This window comes from Cnephaeus nilssonii, assembly GCF_951640355.1.
Source record: "Cnephaeus nilssonii genome assembly, chromosome: 9".
Taxonomy (NCBI): domain Eukaryota; kingdom Metazoa; phylum Chordata; class Mammalia; order Chiroptera; family Vespertilionidae; genus Cnephaeus; species Cnephaeus nilssonii.
Window position 1 is genome coordinate 24,106,058 of NC_137080.1, and position 21,428 is coordinate 24,127,485.

General features: G+C 39.8%; 1 protein-coding gene across 2 annotated transcripts in view; it reads left to right on the forward strand.

Annotated features, from left to right (window-relative positions):
• PDE7B (phosphodiesterase 7B) overlaps positions 1-21,428 on the forward strand; it is a gene marked incomplete at its 5' end in the record, with an annotated part of 269,952 nt that overhangs the window by 227,968 nt on the left and 20,556 nt on the right. For both annotated transcript variants that reach the window (XM_079781363.1, XM_079781362.1), the window contains 5 exons: positions 5,696-5,847; positions 7,707-7,770; positions 9,537-9,632; positions 11,647-11,747; positions 13,384-13,515. In XM_079781363.1, coding sequence (XP_079637489.1) covers positions 5,696-5,847; positions 7,707-7,770; positions 9,537-9,632; positions 11,647-11,747; positions 13,384-13,515 — 545 coding nt within the window. The remainder of the gene's footprint in view (positions 1-5,695; positions 5,848-7,706; positions 7,771-9,536; positions 9,633-11,646; positions 11,748-13,383; positions 13,516-21,428) is intronic.

The following is a 21,428-nucleotide window of genomic DNA, read 5'->3' on the forward strand; positions in this document are numbered from 1 at the left end:
CAAATAACTCAGTAATCAACATATATCATATTTTAACAAGATATTTTTAAAATAAAAATTAAGGCCAAGAGCTCTAGCTGTTTTTGCTCAGTGGATAGAGCGTCAGCCTGCGGATTGAAGGGTCCCAGATTTGATTCCGGTCAAGGGCATATGCCCGGGTTCCAGGCTGGATCCCCAGTAGGGGGAGTGCAGGAGGCAGCTGATCAATGATTCTCCCTCATCGTTGATGTTTCTATCTCTCTCTCCCTCTCCCTTCCTCTCTGAAATCAATAAAAATATATTTGATTTCAAGAAATATCATAAATCTAAATCAAGATCAAGAGATCTGTGTTCTGTCATGTTTGTGGACTATTATCTGTTTGATTACAGGGTGAAACAAACAAGTAGGAAAGGAGAGAATCTTGTTTTCTTCTTTGGTTTAAGGATAAAATGGATCTAAGCTTAATATCTCCATTTCACAAGATCATTAGATTAATAGTATTTTAATCAAAATGACAATGTTAGTGAATAGAAACTATTACTTTCTGATCATCTACATTTACTGTATGTAACTCATGTATGGGTATATATAACATGTAACTCATATTTAAGTCCATATCCTCATTTCACAAATTTCCCTAATAGTTTCATTTATGGATTTTTTTTTTCTAATCCAGGTTCCAATTCAGGGTCATGCTATGCATTTAGTGCACTATATCTGGCATCTACTATTATGAAACAATACCCAAGTTTGTCTTTTATATCGTTGATATTTTTTCAGAGTATAGGCCAATCATTTTGTAGATTATCCTTCAACTGGGTTTTTCTGATATCTCCTTTTTATTGGGGTCAGGAACACTACAGAGGCAATATCACTTTACATCAGGAAGAATATGATGTCAGTTTCCCCCATCACTGGTGATGATAACTTTATTTAAAAAGTAGAACATTTGTTCACTAAAACACTACTCTTTTTTTTTTCTAATGAGTATTTGTAGGGAAGATACTTTGATACAATGTAATTATCTTGTTGCTTTTTGAACTTTCACTTAATAATTTTAGTATCCATTAATGATTTTATTTGAATCAATTATTATTATGAAGGTTGCAAAGTGGTAATTTTCTCACTCTTAATTTCATCTACATTATTGGTTGTCACTCTCTGCAAGAAAGAACTTTCTCTTCTCCTTATTTATTTACTATTTACTTGCTTACTACCAGTATGGACTGTGTATTCTTCTGTCAGTCTATGGTTTATGATACATTCTTCCATCTTCCATTTTGATGCTCCAGTTTTCCCATTTTTGCTCAGAGGGATCCCTTCCAGTTGTCTCCTCTGTCATTTTTAAGTAATCCCTTCACTATTTGAGCGCTCCCTTATTTTTTGGCAGAACAAGAAGTTATAGTTCATCTTGTTCTTTGCCTGCCCTAGTTTTCACCCATTTCACCAAGGTGGTCTGGTTCCCTTTACTGAAAATTTATATTTGAAAAAACAAAATCTGAGTGCTAAATATGCTTGTCTACTAGGAAGTTGTTGCTTCTGGGCATACAATAAAATGTGCTCTTTCAAGTACATAGTTCAGTGAATTCTGACAGATTTATATGCCCATGGTCAGTGCTCAGTCTTCATTGTATTTGATCTATTAGCAGCATTTGAGACTGAGGGTCATAACTTTCTCCTCACAATATGTCTTCACTAGCCTCCCAAACAGTGATACTCTCCTGGTTGTCCTCCAACCCCCTGGGTACTCCTTCTGTCTCTTTTGATCTTTCTACTCTTCTCAGACCCGTTAAAGTTGACGTACTGCAGAACTCAGACTTGGATGCTTTTCTCATCTGTATCTACACTCATTCCCTAGGTAATCTCATCTGACAATTCCTAAATTTGTGTTTCTAACCCAGTCTTCTCCCCTAAGCTCTGGATTTTATATCCGCTTATTTCTATTATTTCATATGTGTGTGTTTCTTATTGATTTCAGGGAGAGGAAGGGAGAGGGAGAGATAGAAACATCAATGATGAGAGAGAATCATCGATCGGCTGCCTCCTGTATGCCCCCTACTGGGAATTGAACCCACAACCCGGGCATGTGCCCTGACCTGAATTCAAATCATGATCTCCTGGTTCATGGCTGGACCCTCAACCACTGAGCCACACTAGCCGGGCTATAGCCACTTATTTCTACTTGACATCTTCACCTGATTTTCTAATAGACTTCCAAATTCAACATATGCAAAACTGAAATCCACCCCCACACCTTTCCCATCTCTGGTGATGGCAGCTCCAATATCCTGGTTATTCAGGCCAAAAACTTGGAGGTACCTAAAATATAGTCAGGATCTCTTCCCTACCTCAGCACTGCTCTCACATGGTGTGAGCAGCCACAACCTTGTGCCTAGAGTATTTCAATGGCCTCAGCAGGTCTCACTACATCAAAGCTCACTCCTATAATCTGCTCTCAGCACAGAAGCCAGGATGACCTATTTTAAATGTAAGCATGATTATACCACCCTTTTACTCAAAATTTTTGATGTGGTTCCATGTTTCACTCGGAGTAGAGCCCAAATGTTGCAATGGCCAACAGGGTCCTGAATGATTCTCATACCCACTTTGCTCTAAGCCCTGCCCTCTTACTCCCCCCTTTTTCTCCCATCTCCATCCCCATGGGACAGGTGCTGCTCCTCCCTCCTGCACACCAGCACGCTAGGGATCCTTCCCACTCTGAGGTTATTGGTGCTGATCCCTCTGTATAGAATGCACTTCCCTAGCTATCTGCTTGGCCAGCTCCCTCACCTACTTCAATTTTTTTTTTAATTGCAGACTCTAATGACAGCAACCATAACTCCCCTCCCCCAACACAGGACTTCTGAACCCTCATTCCCTGCTTGCCTTTTTTTTTTTTTTTTTTTTTTTTTTTACCCATTGCACTTAAGACCTTCTAACACATTGTTATAAATTACTTCTTCTTTATGTTTATTGCTTATTGTCTGTCTCTCTGTCCTAGTTGAGGACAGGGATCTTTGTTTTTCTCACTGGGGCATCTAGAACTGAAGGATCTCATCAGGTTTCTAGAACAGTGCCTGTCCCTTGGTAACATTCAAAATATTTTTATATAGGTACTAGAGGCCCAGTGCATGAAAATCCATGCACTGGAGGGGGCATCCCTCAGCCCGGCCTGCCCCCTTTCACAGTCTGGGAGCCCTCAGGGGCGGGAGGCGACCCGGTGATCAGGGAAAGGCAATGCCCCCATCATACCTCTGCTGCTGCCACTGCCAGCAGCGCAAGCCTCGGCCAGCCCTGGTTACCTGAGCCTCAGGCAGCCCTGGGCGGCTGGGCAGCCGCCATTTGAGGCTTGCCTGCACCTGGGGACAGCCCTGGGTGGCTGGGTTGCTGAGGGCAGGTCTGGCTGCACTGTGTGCCTGCCACCCCCCAGCGGGGACTAGGGGACTGGGGGACTGGGGGACTCTGGTGGGGCTGAGGGGACTGGGCACCACCATCTTTTGGCTATGGGTGCCGCCATCTTTGTGATGGTGTGATGGTCAATTTGCATATTCCCTCTTTATTAGATAGAATTTTTTATTTATTTCAGAGAGGAAGAAAGGAGAGAGAGATAGAAATATCAATGATGAGAGAGAATCATTGATCAGCTTCCTCCTGCACACCCCTGACTGGGGATCAAACCCACAACCCAGGCATGTGCCCTGACCAGGAATCGAACCATGACCTCCTGATTCATAGGTTGACCCTCAACCCCTTGGAGCCATGCCGGCCAGGCTCAAAATATTTTTTAAATAAGTGAATCACCTACTTTATCTTGTACTTTGACTTGATAAACTGATACAAATGAGTAAGAACTCACTAGTAGAATTGAATCCATATAATCCATTTTTAATATTGATATGTGCCTAAACACCCAACTTTTATTATATTCCTCTTATCTCTATACGTACTTGTTTGCCTCTTTCCATACATGAAATCTAGATTCATTTTAAAATAAAATAAAAAATTAATTAGGCAGCATTTCCAGAGAACAATAGGTTTTGTCTGCCTTGAATTGTGCCTTAGCATGTATAATACAACCTAAGTAACAAACGGATGTCAGTCACTCACTCACTGTCAGTGGGGAGTGCTGCGTTGCTAAGGAGCCCCTGACCACTGTTTCTGCTGCCTCTGGCATCCACTGTGGTTTTGAGCTTCACAGAGGGAAAGGGCAGATGGGAGGAGGCATGAGAGAAACCAAAGTTCTTTATATATGAACAGTACATTTTCCTACTAAACTGTTCAATTGACTCCAGATCCAAAATTGGCAGCAGATGTCTCTTACGTGGCCCTAGAGTGACTCACAGCATTTCAGCTGAGACAAGACTTACCTTGACAGGCATTCAAATAATGTGCTTTGGGGTATTTCTGGACAATCACCACCATGTCAACAGTCAAGTTTTGAAAGGTACATGTGAATGAGTATTAAAATATCTCTACTGACAGGATCAGACTCTCACGGCCACCAGCACAAGAGAATATGCTCCATTAGAAAGCAAACACTTCATGTCAGGAGAATGTAGGTGGCTTTTAGGCTGAGATTGTTCATGCCTTTGCCATTGATGTTCTTGGAACATTAGAAAACATTTCCTCTTGTCTAAGTTAGTGTATTCTCAATCATTCTACTTCAGGTACAGGATTTGATCAGATTAGGATGAGTATAGAATGAGAACCTAATCTAAATTTTAGAACATTGGTTCTAATGCAGCAGAAAAAAAGGCTTAACTGTTTCTTTAAATGCATGCAGAAGTATGTGAATTTTTCTTACTAAGCATATCGGCATCATTAATAAGAAAATGCAGCTTTTAATTCATACACTTTGTCTTCCAAAATTACATTTTAAAATATCTCAACTTTTAAATTTTTTTTTAAATGTATTGGTTTTTAGTGAGAGAGGGGAAGTGAGAGGAGGAGGAGAAAGAGAGAGAGACAGAGAGAGAAAGATTGATTGGTTGGTCCACTTGTGTATGCATTCACTGGTTGATGTGTGCCCTGACCGGGTATCCAACCTGCAATCTTGGTGTATGGAGATGATGCTTTAATCAACTGGCCAGGGCTAAAAATATTTCAGTATTTTAATAAATGTAATATATAAGAAATGTTATTTTTGTTCTAGAAAATTTTCAAATATAGAATTAAATAGACTATATTTAAGAAAGCATTGAGAGCATCTTTATAAAAAAAAATATGGCCAAAACCGGTTTGGCTCAGTGGATAGAGTGTCGGCCTTCGGACTCAAGGGTCCCAGGTTCGATTCCGGTCAAGGGCATGTACCTTGGTTGCGGGCACATCCCCAGTAGGGGGTGTGCAAGAGGCAGCTGATCGGTGTTTCTCTCTCATCGATGTTTCTAACTATTCCTCTCTCTTCCTCTCTGCAAAAAATCAATAAAAAATATATTTAAAAATATATATATATATATATATATATATATATTTATGTTTTTTATTTTTATGTGGGTCCCCTACTGGGGATCGAGCCCACAACCCATCCATGTGCCCTGATCGGGAATCAAACCGTGACTTCCTGGTTCAGGGGTCACTGCTCAACCGTTGAGCTACACCACCTATGCTTGAGATCATCTTTAATACATCTCTCCTTTATAATACATTGTATTTTTACATAGTGGGGAAAATGGGCCTTATAAATATATAATTTCTGAATTTGACTACTTTCCACAGATACAACACACTCAGGGGAAATTGGCACAAAGAAAAAGGTGAAAAGACTGTTAAGCTTTCAAAGATACTTCCATGCATCGAGGCTGCTTCGTGGAATTATCCCACAGGCCCCTCTCCACCTGCTGGATGAAGACTACCTTGGACAAGCAAGGGTGAGCTAGCTACCCCTGTGCCACCTCACCACAGCCAGGGGCCGAGAGCATGTGCCACCACTGGTAGTAGGGTTGAGTCCTGCTTCGGACACTGAGATGCTCTGTGGCTTTGGCTGGTTACTCAACATGTCTGGACTTTTTCCTCTAATATAAAATGAAGTTAATAGAAATACACACCTCATGTTTACATGCTAAGTATATTCATACCTAGTTATTTTTATTTTATAAATGTGCAAAACATATTTAACCCATTGAGTTATCTCATTGTAATAGCCTCCGTGAAATTAACCCAATAATTACCAACTCTTAATTCCATTTTAAACTAGCAATATGGTGCATTATTTTTTTCATAATTTTTAATTCATTCAAATAATTGTTACTAATTTTACAATTATTTTTGCCATTCATTGGTCCAACTGAGGGTAGAAACTAATGTGTGACAATCTAAACAAAAGCTTGCAGGCTCTCTCTAACCCAAACTGCCAAAGGAATTTAGAGTTTAGAAATAAACTGCCTCAGTTTAAACAGAAGTCAAAGGTAGTATCTTATAGTTTACATGCTAAGTAATATTATGCTATATATATACTATTAAGAAATAAGTAGCAAGTAATATCAGAAGAACTAATTCCCAATATTAGGTCTACAAAAGAGGAGGGGTGGGGGATCACTCCCTCTAACAACCCAAGGCCTGAATTGAGCGAATTTGTTTGTTTGTTGTTCATTTGTTTGGTAAAAGGAGAATAAGACTAAGCTGTCAGCACCGGAGCCTCAGTGACAAACACACTCAGTGGTACCTCCCCTCTAGGCGGCCACCTCTCAAGAAAGGCAACATTGAGATACAGAAAGAACAGCGGGCCAGAATTCAGGGTATCAGCACCAAGTCCTGGCTTGGCCCTTAGATTTGTATGACTTGGGTAAAATGCTCACTCCATCTAGATCTCACAAACAACCTCTTAACCCTTCATTTTCCTAATGTTGTTGTGAAAGTCTTTGTGGGCCATGATGAGGCCTTCGGATTTTTCCCAAGGTACAAAGAAGCCACTCAGGGGCAGCTAGGGGAGCACGAGCTGATCCTGACCAGGAGCCATGGCCGTGAGAGGAGAGGAAGGAAGGCACTGTCGCAGAAGCTACAGTGAGGAGAGAATCAGCATCTGGAACTTTGTGTCTAACTGAGAGTTTCTAAGCACTGGGGTATTTTAAAAAGAAAAATAGGATAATAAGCCTATTGAAAGTAGGTCTTTAGATTACCCCAATATTTTCAATTGCTCATTCTTCAGTTTTCTGTTAACAGTGGTTCGTTTCACATTTAGTCCCACATTGAGCAGAGTAATGTGCTCAGCCATCATTTTGACTCCATTTTATTAAAATTAGTTGTAAACCTGCCTTAAGTGAATAATAGTTTACCATGTGGAGACGTCACTGAACTATAGTTTTAACAGACATCCAACATGGGTGTGCTTGCTATGTACAAGCACTGTTCTAAGCCCTTAAATTACAGGCATTTATGTTTACATATGTTACCTTATTTAATCCTTACAACAACCCTCTGAAGTAATATCAGCCACATTTTTCAAATTCAGAAACTCAAGTACAGAGCAGTTAAGGAACCTGCCCACAGTTCCACAGCCAGTAAGAGACGTGGTTGACATCAGATCAGGCAGACTGATCCCTGAGCCTGTCCCTTTAACAGTATCGTGATTAGCCAGTAGAGTAAGATTTATTTTACCACAAACCAGTTGTACATTGGTAGTAGAATGCTACTATATTTTCAGTCTTAATAGTTTAATCCACTGTGTCTCAAAGTGAATATTTGAGTCTCCAATGTGATTCATTTGAGTGGTTTTTTGTTTGCCTTTCAGCATATGCTCTCCAAAGTGGGAATGTGGGATTTTGACATTTTCTTGTTTGATCGCTTGACAAATGGTAAGTCACCCGAAAGAATTCACACTAAAATATACACCATAAATGGGATTAATTTCATGAAAACAATACTTATTTTTAAATATTGGTAATCCTTTTTCCCTCTTTCTCCACTTTCATAAGTCTCCAGCCACTCAAGGAGGACCAGGACAGGGAAAATTACGGCCGAAAAAGAATAAGGAATAAATTCGGCCTTAGAATCTTAAAAGAGTTTCCTTCTGGCCTTGATGATCCCAAAGGAATTAGGAAACCACAGATGAGATTCTGTCCTTGCAGAATATTTTGGATATATCCAAAGGGAGGAAGTTCATTGTTAGCCAATGAATGAATATTAGAAACTGCTCATCTGATCAGTCCTGCAAGGCAGGTATTTATGCACTTTCAATAAGTGAGTCAAACCTGTCCTATAGCCCGGTATTGTCCAGATATGTTTGACATCTTCAGAAGGAAACAATTGCTGAGGATAGAGTGGAAAAGCTTAGGCTGCAGCTGAAAGGAAAGTAAATATTCTCATTGGTTTCACTTTTAAAATGTTTGTGCCTACAAAGGCTTCCTTTAAGAAAATAATGAAATCCTATTATATTTTCATCTGCCTATTCAACAAATGCTGATAAGCTTAAGGAGCCAATGAAAGACATCATATTTAATGCTAACTTTCCTATGTCCCACCATCTACCAAGCTTGTGATTTGTCATGGCAACTTGTTTTCTCATCATTCTATTACTTGGCAAACAACATATAGTGGAAAGAGTACAGCCTAAGACCATAAAACTGAGCTTTACATTATGGAAAGCTAACTAGGCCACATAGGGATGGATTCCATAATATTTTTATCTCCCTTTGCTCAAATCATCTGAGAAATTGGTACCAGTTAATGAAATTAACTATGAACCAAAGAACATGTTCAATGGTACTTATTCAAAAGAGATTATACTCATGACTCATAGACATATGAAATGAGCACATGTCAAAGATTTGTTTAACTCAATTAGCAATTTGGTAAGATGCTACAGCTCTTTTAAAGGAGGAGTCAAAGGACCACACATATATAAGCAGTAAGAAACACATGAATTTATAAATAGCTGTAAAACTGGGAGGAGGAAATCAATTATATTTCTGTCTGAATGATTTCGTTTGCATATATATGGACAAGAGTCGCTTGAAATACTATCAGTTATCTACAACTTGATAGTTGTGAAATAGCCCAAAAACAATGAAAGTTGCAGAAACACTTAGAATGAGGTACCCTGGAAGAGTATTCTTAGGCAACACATAGTTTTTATTTAAGACATCCAGTCATCTTCTTGGCCCATTTCACAGTCTTTCATAAACTCTAGGATACTTTTAAAATTCAAAATCATGATTCTTTAATAAATAATATTCCTTGAATATTTACATGTTATTGTAGCTTCAAATTTGCATCTTTGCCAGCTTGAGTTATAAAATGTCTCAAGGTTAAGTATAATCTTGATTGATACCTAAGTAGGCTGATTCCTTATATAACTCCTTATAACTCTTAATATTGCTAATAATTCATTGCCTTTGGTATAGGGAGACAATCTGAACTAATTTTCTTTGTACAATAAGAGAAAACCCAAGACCAGATCATAGTAATAATATCCTTTATACTTGAATAATTTTAAATTTAAAAGGGAAAATAAATGATCCTATTAGAGACCTTTCATCACAGAAACTGTGGATGCTATTGTCAATCTGGATAATTTAATGGTAATGAAAACGAGTTAAAACTGGTGACTGTTTTCCTCCAGGAAACAGCCTGGTAACACTGCTGTGCCACCTCTTCAACACCCATGGACTCATTCATCATTTCAAGTTAGATATGGTGACCTTACACAGGTTTTTAGGTAAGTCTCTTTTTTCTTTCATATTCCTACCTCCTTTCCCATGAATAATGGCAGTCCACAATAAACTAGCAGGAATCCTAGCATGGTAGATGAAGATCTCAAATTATCTCATCTTAATTTTAAAATATGGTTTACCCATTTAAATCACTGGGGAAAAAATGTTTATTTGGTTAGTTATGTTTACAGTAGATAAAGGCTATACAGAGAAAACCAACAAGAGCAGGTACCTGTCAGAGAAGTTACTGATCTGTTTCCATATCAACAAAATTCCAGTAAGGCATGCCTCAAAGAATCCCAATCTGGACACGAGTTGTTGAATATCTTCAATAGACATTTTTTTTTAGTAATAAGAACTACCATTTATGTAGTGGTATTTTATTTCTAATCATTTCAACAACCCTGCAAGTTTGGCATTATCACCACCACTTGGCCCACAGTTAAAGAGAAGTACAAAGTGGTCTTGTACCTTGCTCAAGGTCAACAACTTATAATTGGCAGAGCCTCAATCTAAATCCAGGCTCTCTGACTTGAAAGACCACCATCTTTCCCCTTAACTCCACTCTCTGTCCAAAACAGCCCCAGTTCTTATTTGACTTTACGTGCATCCTTATTTATCAGCCAGTGAATTATCTAGGGCACATTTTTAATCACCACATAACTTTCTGCTGTCACTTAGCATGTTTCTGGCTTCTGTGCTTTGAATTTGAAAGCTGACTTGATGCCATCAAGAGTAAAATAACAGTGAAAATGATAGCAACAGTAGCAGCAACCAGGCTTATCTGGCGCTTACATATGCTGGGAACTCGTCTAAGGACTTGCATGTATTAACACTTTAAATCCTTACCATAGCCCTTTGAGATTGGAGCTATTGTTATCCCCATTTGATAGAGAAGGAAACTGAGGATCCTTGTGGTTAAGTAACTTGCCTGATACAAATAATAATGATAGGGGCAGAATTCAAATATAAGTGTAAAATAAACCTGCTGAATAAAAGGTATACGTGGCACAACAGAAATTTTTGAAAGCAGCAACAACATGAATCAGTTTCAGAAATACAAATAAACTCAGGCAATTGAAATTAGATTGCTTGAGCAAAGTAATGGCCATGAATAAGGCCAAATATTTTTGATCTGTCTAGAGAAGGAGAATGCAGATATTTTGGACATGGGTATGCACCCAGAGTACATGTAAAGAATGCAAAGATTTGATGACAAAAATAACACCAGAATCCAGAGCCAAACTCACAGCATGGGCTGACAAAATATGACCACACTTGCAAACCTGGATATTCTATACACACTGGTTATATTGCATCCTAAGCATTGCCTTGGTCATTAGCTGAAGCAGGCTAGTGGCTTCTCTAAATAGCAAATTTAAATTGCCTTGCTTATGTCTCTACTTGATTCCAAGAGCACTCTGGTCCTTAGATTGGAAGGGCATGAAAGATGATAACTACTCTGAATGAGACAGAAATAAAGCCAAGGACTCCTCAGTAGGATCAACACAGTAAATTGAAAATCTGCCTAAAGAAGCCCCAGATTTGCTGTGGTCAATATTTGTTACTCTACCGATCTATCTTTGGATCTCAGGAGTCTGATGCTACCTACTAGGGCTGTTTGAAAGGAAACCTCTTTTATGGCATATTATTCATAAATGGCAGCAAAATTAAATAATTAAACTATAGTGTGAAGTAAAGTTGTCCGTTTCCTACATATTTATTTTTCCTATGAATGAAAGCCTTCATGAATGCCAGGGAGGGGTGATTAATGAAGGTGGTGAGGATTCCCAAGGGCCTCACAAATCCTTTTAACCTTTTCCCCATCTGCCTTCCCCCTTCTCGCCACTAAAAGCAGCTCAGTAGAACTGCGAAACTCTCAAGCCGTGTTCATTTTTAAAGAATCCCTCGGGTGCACATTTTGGAGACGCTAATATTTTTAAGCAAAAGGGACCCTCAATAAATCTGAGGTCTTCCTGTTTTGGTTTTCAATGACTGAGTTATCTGTTTACCTCCTAGTCATGGTTCAAGAAGATTACCACAGTCAAAACCCATATCACAATGCTGTCCATGCAGCCGATGTCACCCAGGCCATGCACTGCTACCTGAAGGAGCCAAAGGTAAGGCCAGACCCAGCTGCCTCCTCAGCCATCTGGAAATGCCAAGTAAACTACTTGCTGGGTTCTGAATCACCCAACATATCAGAATAACTGTTATGGACCATTTATAACACAAATACAAATTATTTATATTCCAGTTCCAATACCAGCTCTGAAAATCACGCAATACTCATGAAAGAGGATGTAAATTTTCTCAGGTTTCCTTTCATAACTTGTATGAAAGGCTGCGTTAGGACCAAAAAAATCCTCCCCGTGATAGTCTGCATCTTATATATCTTCAACAGTCCCAGGAAATAGCTGTGTTGCCTTGAATCTTTGCTACAAATGGTACCAGCACTGACATTTTCTGGGCAAGGTCTCCCACCTCATGGTTATTGATGGACAAATAGAATCAAAACTCCCCAAGGCTCAAACTCCACTTCCTACTAAGGCAACTGAATATCCTGATTCAGGCCCAAGAAAATGAGTGAATGTCACAGACCTCTTAGCAAGCATGCTCTGATGTGATCAACCAATCCAAAATTTAAAACATGATAATAGTGCTTGTTACTAAAAACCGAGTCATTTCTTAGTTGTATAAAGTTGGTATAACATAGAGGATGAATTTTCTTAAGGTTTTTGAAAATAAAATCTCAGTCCAAAACTCTGTTCAGTTCAATCAGTTTTAACATCAACCACAGACTATGCAGACGCCAGACAAACATTCCCAAGACAAAACTGGGTAGATGCCTTATCGGTATAAAATAGCCTGAAGACATTAAAGGCTTTCTTTTTTAATCTCTAGGTAGCCTGAAAGTTATATATTTAAAGTTAGTGTTAGATTCCCCTTCCCCTGCTTGTTTTTCTAGCTAAGAGAGAGAGAGAGAGAGAGAAAGAGAGAGAGAGAGAGAGAGAGATTCTCACACACCCACACTCCACTATTACACATTGAATAAATATGCAAATTTTGCAATTCATTCTTTAATATGTTTTTATTGATTTCAGAAAGAGGAATGGAGGAGGAGAGAGAGAAACATTGATGAGAGAGAAACATCGATGGACTGCCTCCTGCACATTCCCTACTGGGGATCGAGCCCACAACCCAGGCATGTGCCCTAACCAGGAATCAAACAAGGCAACCAACCTCCTGGTGCATGGAACAATGTCCAACCAACTGAGCCACATGGGCTGGGCATTCATCCCACTCTGAATTTCATATTCAAAGGATGGCAATGATATAGTGGATGGTTGAAATATACAACTTATGTTTTTATGTGTCCACCATTTTGGTTTTAACGTTTTACTTCATTTGTAGTTTTCTCTGGAGCAAGGCTGCTTTCAGGCTCTGACTTCTCCCTGCCCACAGACAGGCAACAACACTGCAACAACAAAAGGAAACAGAGTGGCAGTAGGAAATGGAGGGTACCTAATGGTCTACACAATTTGACTTGCTCAGTTACTTTCCTCACAGTCCTTTCTTTTTTCTTGCAATTCCATGTGACTCTCACCTCACCAACTGCTTCAAAGGGTAAAAGCCTGGAGGATGAAAGGCCTGGACAATTTTGTGATGCTTCATTCAATATGATTTAGCCAAAACAAATGGTAACCTGTTTGTGAAAACATACCCTTTGACCTCCCAATTTGACTTTTTTAACAGCTCGCCAGCTTCCTCACACCTCTGGACATCATGCTTGGACTGTTGGCTGCAGCAGCCCACGATGTTGACCACCCAGGGGTGAACCAGCCATTTTTGATCAAAACTAACCACCACCTCGCCAACCTATATCAGGTAAGAGAGCTCAACACTGGACCAGGCACAGTATAGCCAACTGCCTTAGACCCAGTCCTGGAGCCTGAATCTCACCCTTGGAGATGGCTTCATTCAGGGTCAGCCACAATGATGACCACAGCCAAAGAGCATGGGTTTTAAATAGATCCAGTATATCCCCCCCAAAGGATTAAATTGGCTTATAAGAATACATAATGAATTCAATTTGCTCTGAAGCAGATGTGAAATTATTAGAAGTCAAGCAGGATCCCTACTCTCTGATGGTCTGAGAGTATCTGTGCCCCTGGAAATTATCTCATATATCATGGCCAGTTGAAGCTAATGCTTGTAGGACTTCTATAAATGATACTGCTCAGGTGCAACCCTAATTCAGACTTATGTCTCTAGGGCCATTTCTGTATTTTATAGGCCTCTGAGTTAGAAGTATTTTATCAAAGACAGTAGACATTGTTTAAAAAAAGTAGTTCAGCAGCATGAGAAGGTTGGCCAGGAGAATTTTCACCCATGATATTGTTTCAGATATTAAGCCATATGTCATAAATGAATTATCCCCAGAATTTTCAACAGGATTCTTTGGAGACCTTTGGTTGTCATTCACAAAATTATTACATACAAGAAAATTATTGATCTCAATTCTAGTAGAGCTTTTGAAAAAAAAAAAATTTAGTGCTGAAAGAATTCCTGGCAGATCCCTCTCATAAAACAGCTTCCTTCTACAAGATGTTGCAGCTTAAGAATGCATTTATTTCCAACAAAGCACAATTGGGACATTTTCAAAAGCCTTTCTCCATCCAGATGATTTGCTTTGGGCATAGGCAGAAACTGGTATTCCAAGGTTTATGGATCCACCTGGTATATATTTCAGCACTGGGCTTCCCTGGGCTGTCAGCCAGCACCCGGAGCTGGGATAGATATGGCCATATAGAGGGGACAGGATGACAGAACTGAGAAAGTCTTTTGATGATAAACTAAAAACTAAAAAAAAAAAAAAAAAAAAAAAAGAAAGGGAGAAAGACAGGAAGGAAGGAAGAAAGAGAGAGAGGGACAGAGAGAGAGAGAGAGAGAGAGAGAGAGAGAGAGAGAAAGGGAAGAGAGAGCAAGAGAAATCAATCAATGCAATTGGCTACTTAATCCATTCCCAAATAATCTAAAATCTTATATAATTCCAATTTCTCATCATCAAGTAAATTATATCAATGGGAGTTTGAGAGTATTACTGCTATTGGGTAATTTATACATAAAAATTAGGTTCATCATACTGTACTTTGGCATGTAGTAACTATATATAAAACACATAATGAATTCACATTTAGATAGAAGTCAGAAATATACCAGACATTAAAGACATAAAAACAAGAAAGTGTAGAATTTCATCAATAATGAAGAATTAAGTACCCACTGCTAATGAACAAAAATTGATTCTCAAAAGCAAGATACTCCAATCTATCTTCTTTAGATACTAAAAAATGTTCTCAAAAATGGATTCCTTACTCAAACCTTTGAAGTGCATATAGTTTAAGTAATTTTTATTAACATTCCAATACAAGCAAATTTTTCAGCCTTTTCAATACAACATATAGTTTTGTATATTTTTCATTAGCAACTATTGCCTATATTGGATGATATACTAGGATCTAGACGTACAAACATGAATAACATATAATCTCTGCCCTCAAACATTTGTTCAAACTCAGATATGCAAAATCTAAGAAAACTTAATCATACTTTGAAAAAGGTTTGAGGAATTAGCTAAAGGTATGCATTTAGATACAACTTTTTTTAAAAGTCTTTGAAAAGTAAATGCCTGTGTTGTTCTTTGCATCCAAAGATATTACTACAATAAAGTGAGCTATTACTTTTTTCTAGCAGTGAATTTATCAGCATCTAATCTTTGATAGAAAAGAAAAGGGTGCTTTTGACAATGACTAGAGAGAAATTGGGATACAGGACTCAAAAACCACATTCAAGATACTGTCTTCATCAGTATCCTGTTCGATTGGTCTTAGGATCTCTTGGAGGCTAGAGATCTATGTCTTTATATTATAGAAGCAATGCTGAAGGCAAACCAGTATCACACAGTATAATAAAATTACTTCCAATATGAAACTTTTATCAGCCCAATGAAATTTCAATTCTGCCTCAAAAATTGATGCTGCCTTTAATATTTGGCTATATACCATTGTTGACTATCTGATGGAACTCCCAAAAGATAAATTCCCTGTTGAATTCAGTTTTAAAAAGTATGTAACTGACCTTTATTCAACACTCACTATAATTCCAATGCTGTGCGAAATGGTTCTTATGTATTATAATATTTAATCTTCACAGTAGCCCAGTTAGGTGAGTACTATTATCATACCTACTAGAGGCCCATTGCACAATATTCGTGCAAAAATAGGCCCCTGGCTTCACTCCCAGCCGCTCGGGAGCCAGCAAGTCCCCGCTCCCCTGCACCTGGGAGCCGGCACGTCCCCACTCCCCAGCGTCTGGGAGCCGGCACGTCCCCACTCCCCGGCCGCCCAGAGCCGGCAAGTCCCTGCTTCCCGGCCGCCCAGAGTCAGCAAGTCCCCGCTCCCTGGCCACCTGGGAGCCACATGTCCCCGCACCCCGGCCATCCAGAGCCAGCAAGTCCCCACTCCTTCCCCTCATAGCAGGCTTCACTCCACTCTGCGCCTGTGTATGCAAATTAACCGCCATCTTTGTTTGCTTAATTTGCATACTCGCTCTGATTGGCTGTGGTCGTAGCGAAGGTACGGTCAATTAGCATTTTTCTCTTTTATTAGGTAAGATTTTACAGAAAGGTGAAAATTGATACTTAGGACAGATCAAGTATTTTTCCTAAAAATAAACAGCTAATTAATGACAAAGCTAGGATTGGAACTCAAGTCTTTTGTCTCCAGAGCTGAAGTGCCTAAGCACTATACATACAGCCTCTAAAACTCATATAAATTATCTACTATGTGCAGGAAACTAAGAGCTCTCCCCCAGGTCATCCTATTGCAGTGAGGGAGACAAGAGGATTAGAGATCAGTGGCTTAAAGCAGGAGACTTTGCTAAGTACTCTATAGTAGACAGTGAGAAAGTATGGTGGGAAGATAGTAATTGATTCTGCAGATAGTTTCTGAACAACAAAAAAAAACTCATGGAGGAAGCATGGTGTAAACTGGGCCTTGAAGCATGTGTAACATTTTGGAGGTCACGAGAGACAGCACAGTCTGGTGTACTTTTGTGATTAAAACCCACAACTCCATAATAACTGAAAATGGACTGTCCCTATGGCCTTTAACCAAGCATAGTCCTGCCATGAACACACCCTACTCTCAGATCAGTGTCTGATAAATTCCCTGTAGATTAGCTGTACCGAAAAGAACCTGGGTCAGAAAATCCCCACACTGCGCAGGCTGTAGATGAGGAACTGGCATAAGTCTCCAGGTTTTCAATTTCAAGAGGAAAAATCATGGTACATAACATATAAGCTGAGTGAGACCATTAACAACACATGATATTTTAAAAAATGTTAGAACTGTAGCCTTTTAACCTACCAAGGGTCCGTTGGTTGAAACATGAATGAACTTTTAGAAAATTACATGCAGATTTTGAGTATGTATCTCTGCATATTTTTCTAGAGAGAGGACCCATCACTTAGACTCGTATTTTAAAATGAATTATAGATTCAGAAAATATTAAGAACCATGGTAATGAGGGAAAATATATTTATGTACACACACTACATATATTATACAATATATTGTGAAATTATACAGGAACATGCACTCACATTTGGTTAACAAAAATACAATAGAAAGGATGTGCTGGGAATTATGTGGCTTTGAGAACACTCTGTGCGTGATTACTACAATCCAGATTTACTATAAATGAGATAAAATGAAAGGACTTCCTCTCCCTCCTTTTGTTGGCTATGTTCTTTTAGTTCGGCTACATAAGATTGTTACATAATGCCTAGCCTGTGCTTCTGCCCTGAGACAAAGAGAGAGCCAGGGCAGCTGGATGAAGGCTGGGTCAAGGGGCTCTCTCCCATTGTCTGTGTCTGGGCTGCACTCACTAGCTGAACTTCCAACCCAAGTTCAACATGAAGGCCATCAAGGCACTTCTACCTGGCACCTCTCTCATCAGAGTGGAAACAGTCCAGGTGTCCATGGTGGACTGAGAGGGAAAGAGCATGTGAAAGCTAGAACCCATAATTTATCTTCTGTCCCTCTACCCTGCAACCCCACACACGTGGGCTTAGCCCTTGGGCAAAGTAAGCATTAAATCAGATATGGTATTATTACAATTGCAAAAGAAATCACTTTTAGTTTCATTTAAAATTGAATTCCCTTTGATGGAGTCCAACTATGTATGAACTAGAGACAGAGCAACCTAATGAATAAAATAATAATTAATTGCTCCATAAAATTCATATTTATTACATTTTATACTGTCTTGCAGAAATTTATAATCATTTCCTTAGTCACTTATCACAAACACTTGGAGGAGGTCAGCATTTTTAACCACTTTTTATTATTTTAATGACTCTGAAACCGTAAATATGGAGCTGACAAAACCAGAAGTGTTCCTTCCACCTGGTCCTATGGCCTCTTCTCAAACAAGTCACTGCAAAGGTGATACGGAACCTCACGATTCCTGCAATAGCAAAGGTGTTTGGGCAAGTGTTGTGAAAATATTAAGAAGGAGGCTCAAATTTGATTTCCGCTTGATGAAGTTTCTGCTGTTCATGGTGAGGTGGCTGGTATGTGGCATGTCCGTGGCCCTGATCCAAACACGGGCCTGCCCCTTGGACAACAATGAATGTCCAGGCTCCTTGCTCCCAGAGCAGCGACTTGGGCGGGTGTAGGTCAGACAAAAGAGCAATACCTTCAAACAGGCAGTAAATGTAGCAGTGCTGTAGTTTCTCCAAAGGCGAAGGTCTTGTTCCTCTGAGACCTCCTGCGCTGGGACTCACGCAGCATTACCAAGGAGACCACTTGGCTTGTTAAGGAAGAGCTCAGCCACTTCATTATCTCCTAGAGTCTTGCTTCTGTTTCATGAGCAATTAAAAATGAAAACAGACTATGTTCATGTTGTTTTTCTTCCTGTATCCTCTGGTTTAAAAGAGTAATTAACTCTGACTCCTGCTGAACACCAGACTCAGTTTAGCAACATCATCCTGAGTATTTTAATCAAAGAAAGTGTCCAATAAATAGCCTGGGAGTCAGGTGGAGATAAGGGGGCGGGGGAGGAGATAGGGGGTGGGCAGGGAGGGGACCAACAGTTTCAAGCCGCCTTGTATGATAGCAAACCTGCTCTGCCAGATTTCCTTTGACAAATAGACTCTTGATTTAATTTTAAAACCTCTATTGGTGGTTTACTAAACGCCAGATGTGTTATTATTGGGAAACAAAAGGGTTGTTTTGTTCTTAGAGTAGATAGTACTTAAAAATTCAGACACAAAGAAAAATAAAGGTTTTGCTGTAGGGGATTTAAGGGTTTTATTTATTCCAAATTAAAATTCTAATAGGTTTTGTGACACAAGGGTGGTTATTTACTGTTTCAGCTTTAAAGTCAAGATTATTCTTAAAACTACAAATATGAAGAGTTTGCAACACTAGAACAAACCGTCCCTGGGATAATGTGAAATTGCTGAAGGGATGCTCTTACAGGTAGACAGATGTGGTACCCAAGGTGGGAGTCCAAAACAGTTCCAGATTTCAACAGAACTGTATCATCACATCCTATGCTCAGGTATCCATGAGCATTTCTGATAATTTTCTTCTTTTATTCAAACCTACCTTTTACTGATATTGTTCTCTGAGCCACTGTGAAAGCAGGTGAGCCTAAGGGGGCAGAGCCGTCTCCCTGTGAGTGGGAGACAGGTAACTCTGGCTGTTCCCTATGAGACACCTGTACGATCCAACCTGCTCACCCCAACCTCTCCCCTAGTGCAGGACACCAGCATCATTGTCTTGTCCACATTCAGGCTGGCCTGGCTCCAACTTTTCCTTGGCTGAAGCTCAAATCTGACCCATAGATGCCTACTTAAAATCCCACTGCCCTCAGGATTAAGTCTAAATATCAGCACAATTTACAAATCCTGTTTTGATCTGACCCTGTTATACTTTCCAGCTTCACTTGCCATCATTACTCAACTATGCCTCTGTGCATCATTCCATCTGAACTTCTCTCCGAGTTCCGAACATATCACCCATTCCTTTTTCATTCAACAAGTGTTCATTGAGTGCTTAACACATGCCAGGTGCTGGGTATACAGGAGATGAACAGAACAAATAAAAATCCCTGCTTCCTACTAGGGGAAACAGAAAATAGCTAAGTAAAATATGTAGTATATTAGATAAGGTTCCTCTTATAGCTCTTCAACATGTGCTCTTCCTTCTGCCTATTTTAATGAAATATATTCCCTCTCCATGGCCTGAACTCTTTGACTGCTCTCTAACTCACTTATTCCTTCTATCTCAACTTGGACATATCTTCCTCCTGAAAGATATTTCTTTCAGCGTCCATCTTCCATGTCCCTCCTATACAATTTCACAGCCCTCGATTTCTTCCTCTATCACAGTGTTTTCTCTCAAACCTGCCACTGCCTGATTCGATGTCCACATGCCCATAGTCTGTAAGCTCCTGGACACCCACTTATCCCTGTTGTATCCTCGGCATCCAGCAGGTTTCTGGTGTCCAGTGAACACTGTTGGGTGGTGGGAGGTTTGTTGGATGAGTAAGTAGATGGGTAGATGGATGGACCCATGAACACACTGGACACATGCAGCAAGAAAGACAGAACCTGAGTAACACTGAGAGATCAGGACTATTGGCCACAGCGAGTGCACACAGAGACCAGGGTGAAAACCTGACAGGCAAAGGTACTAGCACGCAGACCAGGGAGACCACCGAGCCAAGGCATGCTCGGTGGTCCCCACTGTCCACTTAGTAGCTGCTCCTGCTGCTTGTAACATTCTTGCTACCCACAGCAGGGTCCAACAAAGAATGAGAAGCATTGATTGAAAAAATATTTTATAATTATTTTCTTACTTTATATCTTATTAGAGGCCCCATGCACGAAATCCGTACAAGAGTAGGCCTTCCTTCCCCCGGCTGCCAGCATCGGCTCCCCTCTGGCACCCGGGACCCGGGCTTCCCTCCAGCCCCAGCTTCATCCGGAAAGACATCTGGTCTAATTAGCATATTACCCTTTTATTATTATAGATAATTGACAAATCTATCTGATAAATGTTATTTCTGGAGTCATTTACCTGTTCCTAATTGTCTATGAATGAGTAGTAGGAGAGTCCTTATTGCTATAATTTTAAAATCTCTTAGGCTTTTACTTAAGTCTAAGGATTTCATAACAAAAGATCCCAAGTCTGGCTTCTATCAGCTATTGACCAAAATTTTAACAGGACTCTTTTTCTTTTAGCAGTTACTTAAACTTTTGTAGCTACTGGACTTCCAGGTTTCGGAAATTATTTATTCAGTATCCACTCAACAAATATTTACTTTTTAAATGGCACTGTGCCACATGCTGGCACAAAGATGAATAAGATCTGCTCCCTGCTCTCAATGGCAATTATGTATGGCAGCCGGTCTCGACAAGGCATGTGTGCCCATGGGGATACTCGAAAACTTCCTAAGGGGGCCATGGGCATGAATAGTGCTAACAGAACCCATTTTCAGGTCCTTAAACTGACCTGCCAGGAATGTGCTTGCAGAGCAGTCAAGCCAGTCCTACTTTTCCACTCCTTTCCCAATCACCCTGTCCCCACTTTATGAGACAAAGCTCTTACCCATGATGCATGTTGCATATTGCTCCAGTTGTGCCAATATCACATACTACCTCCGTGTGAAAAAAAAACAAAGGAACAATGAAAATATTAAAGGAAGTCTCCTATGACTGAGGCACT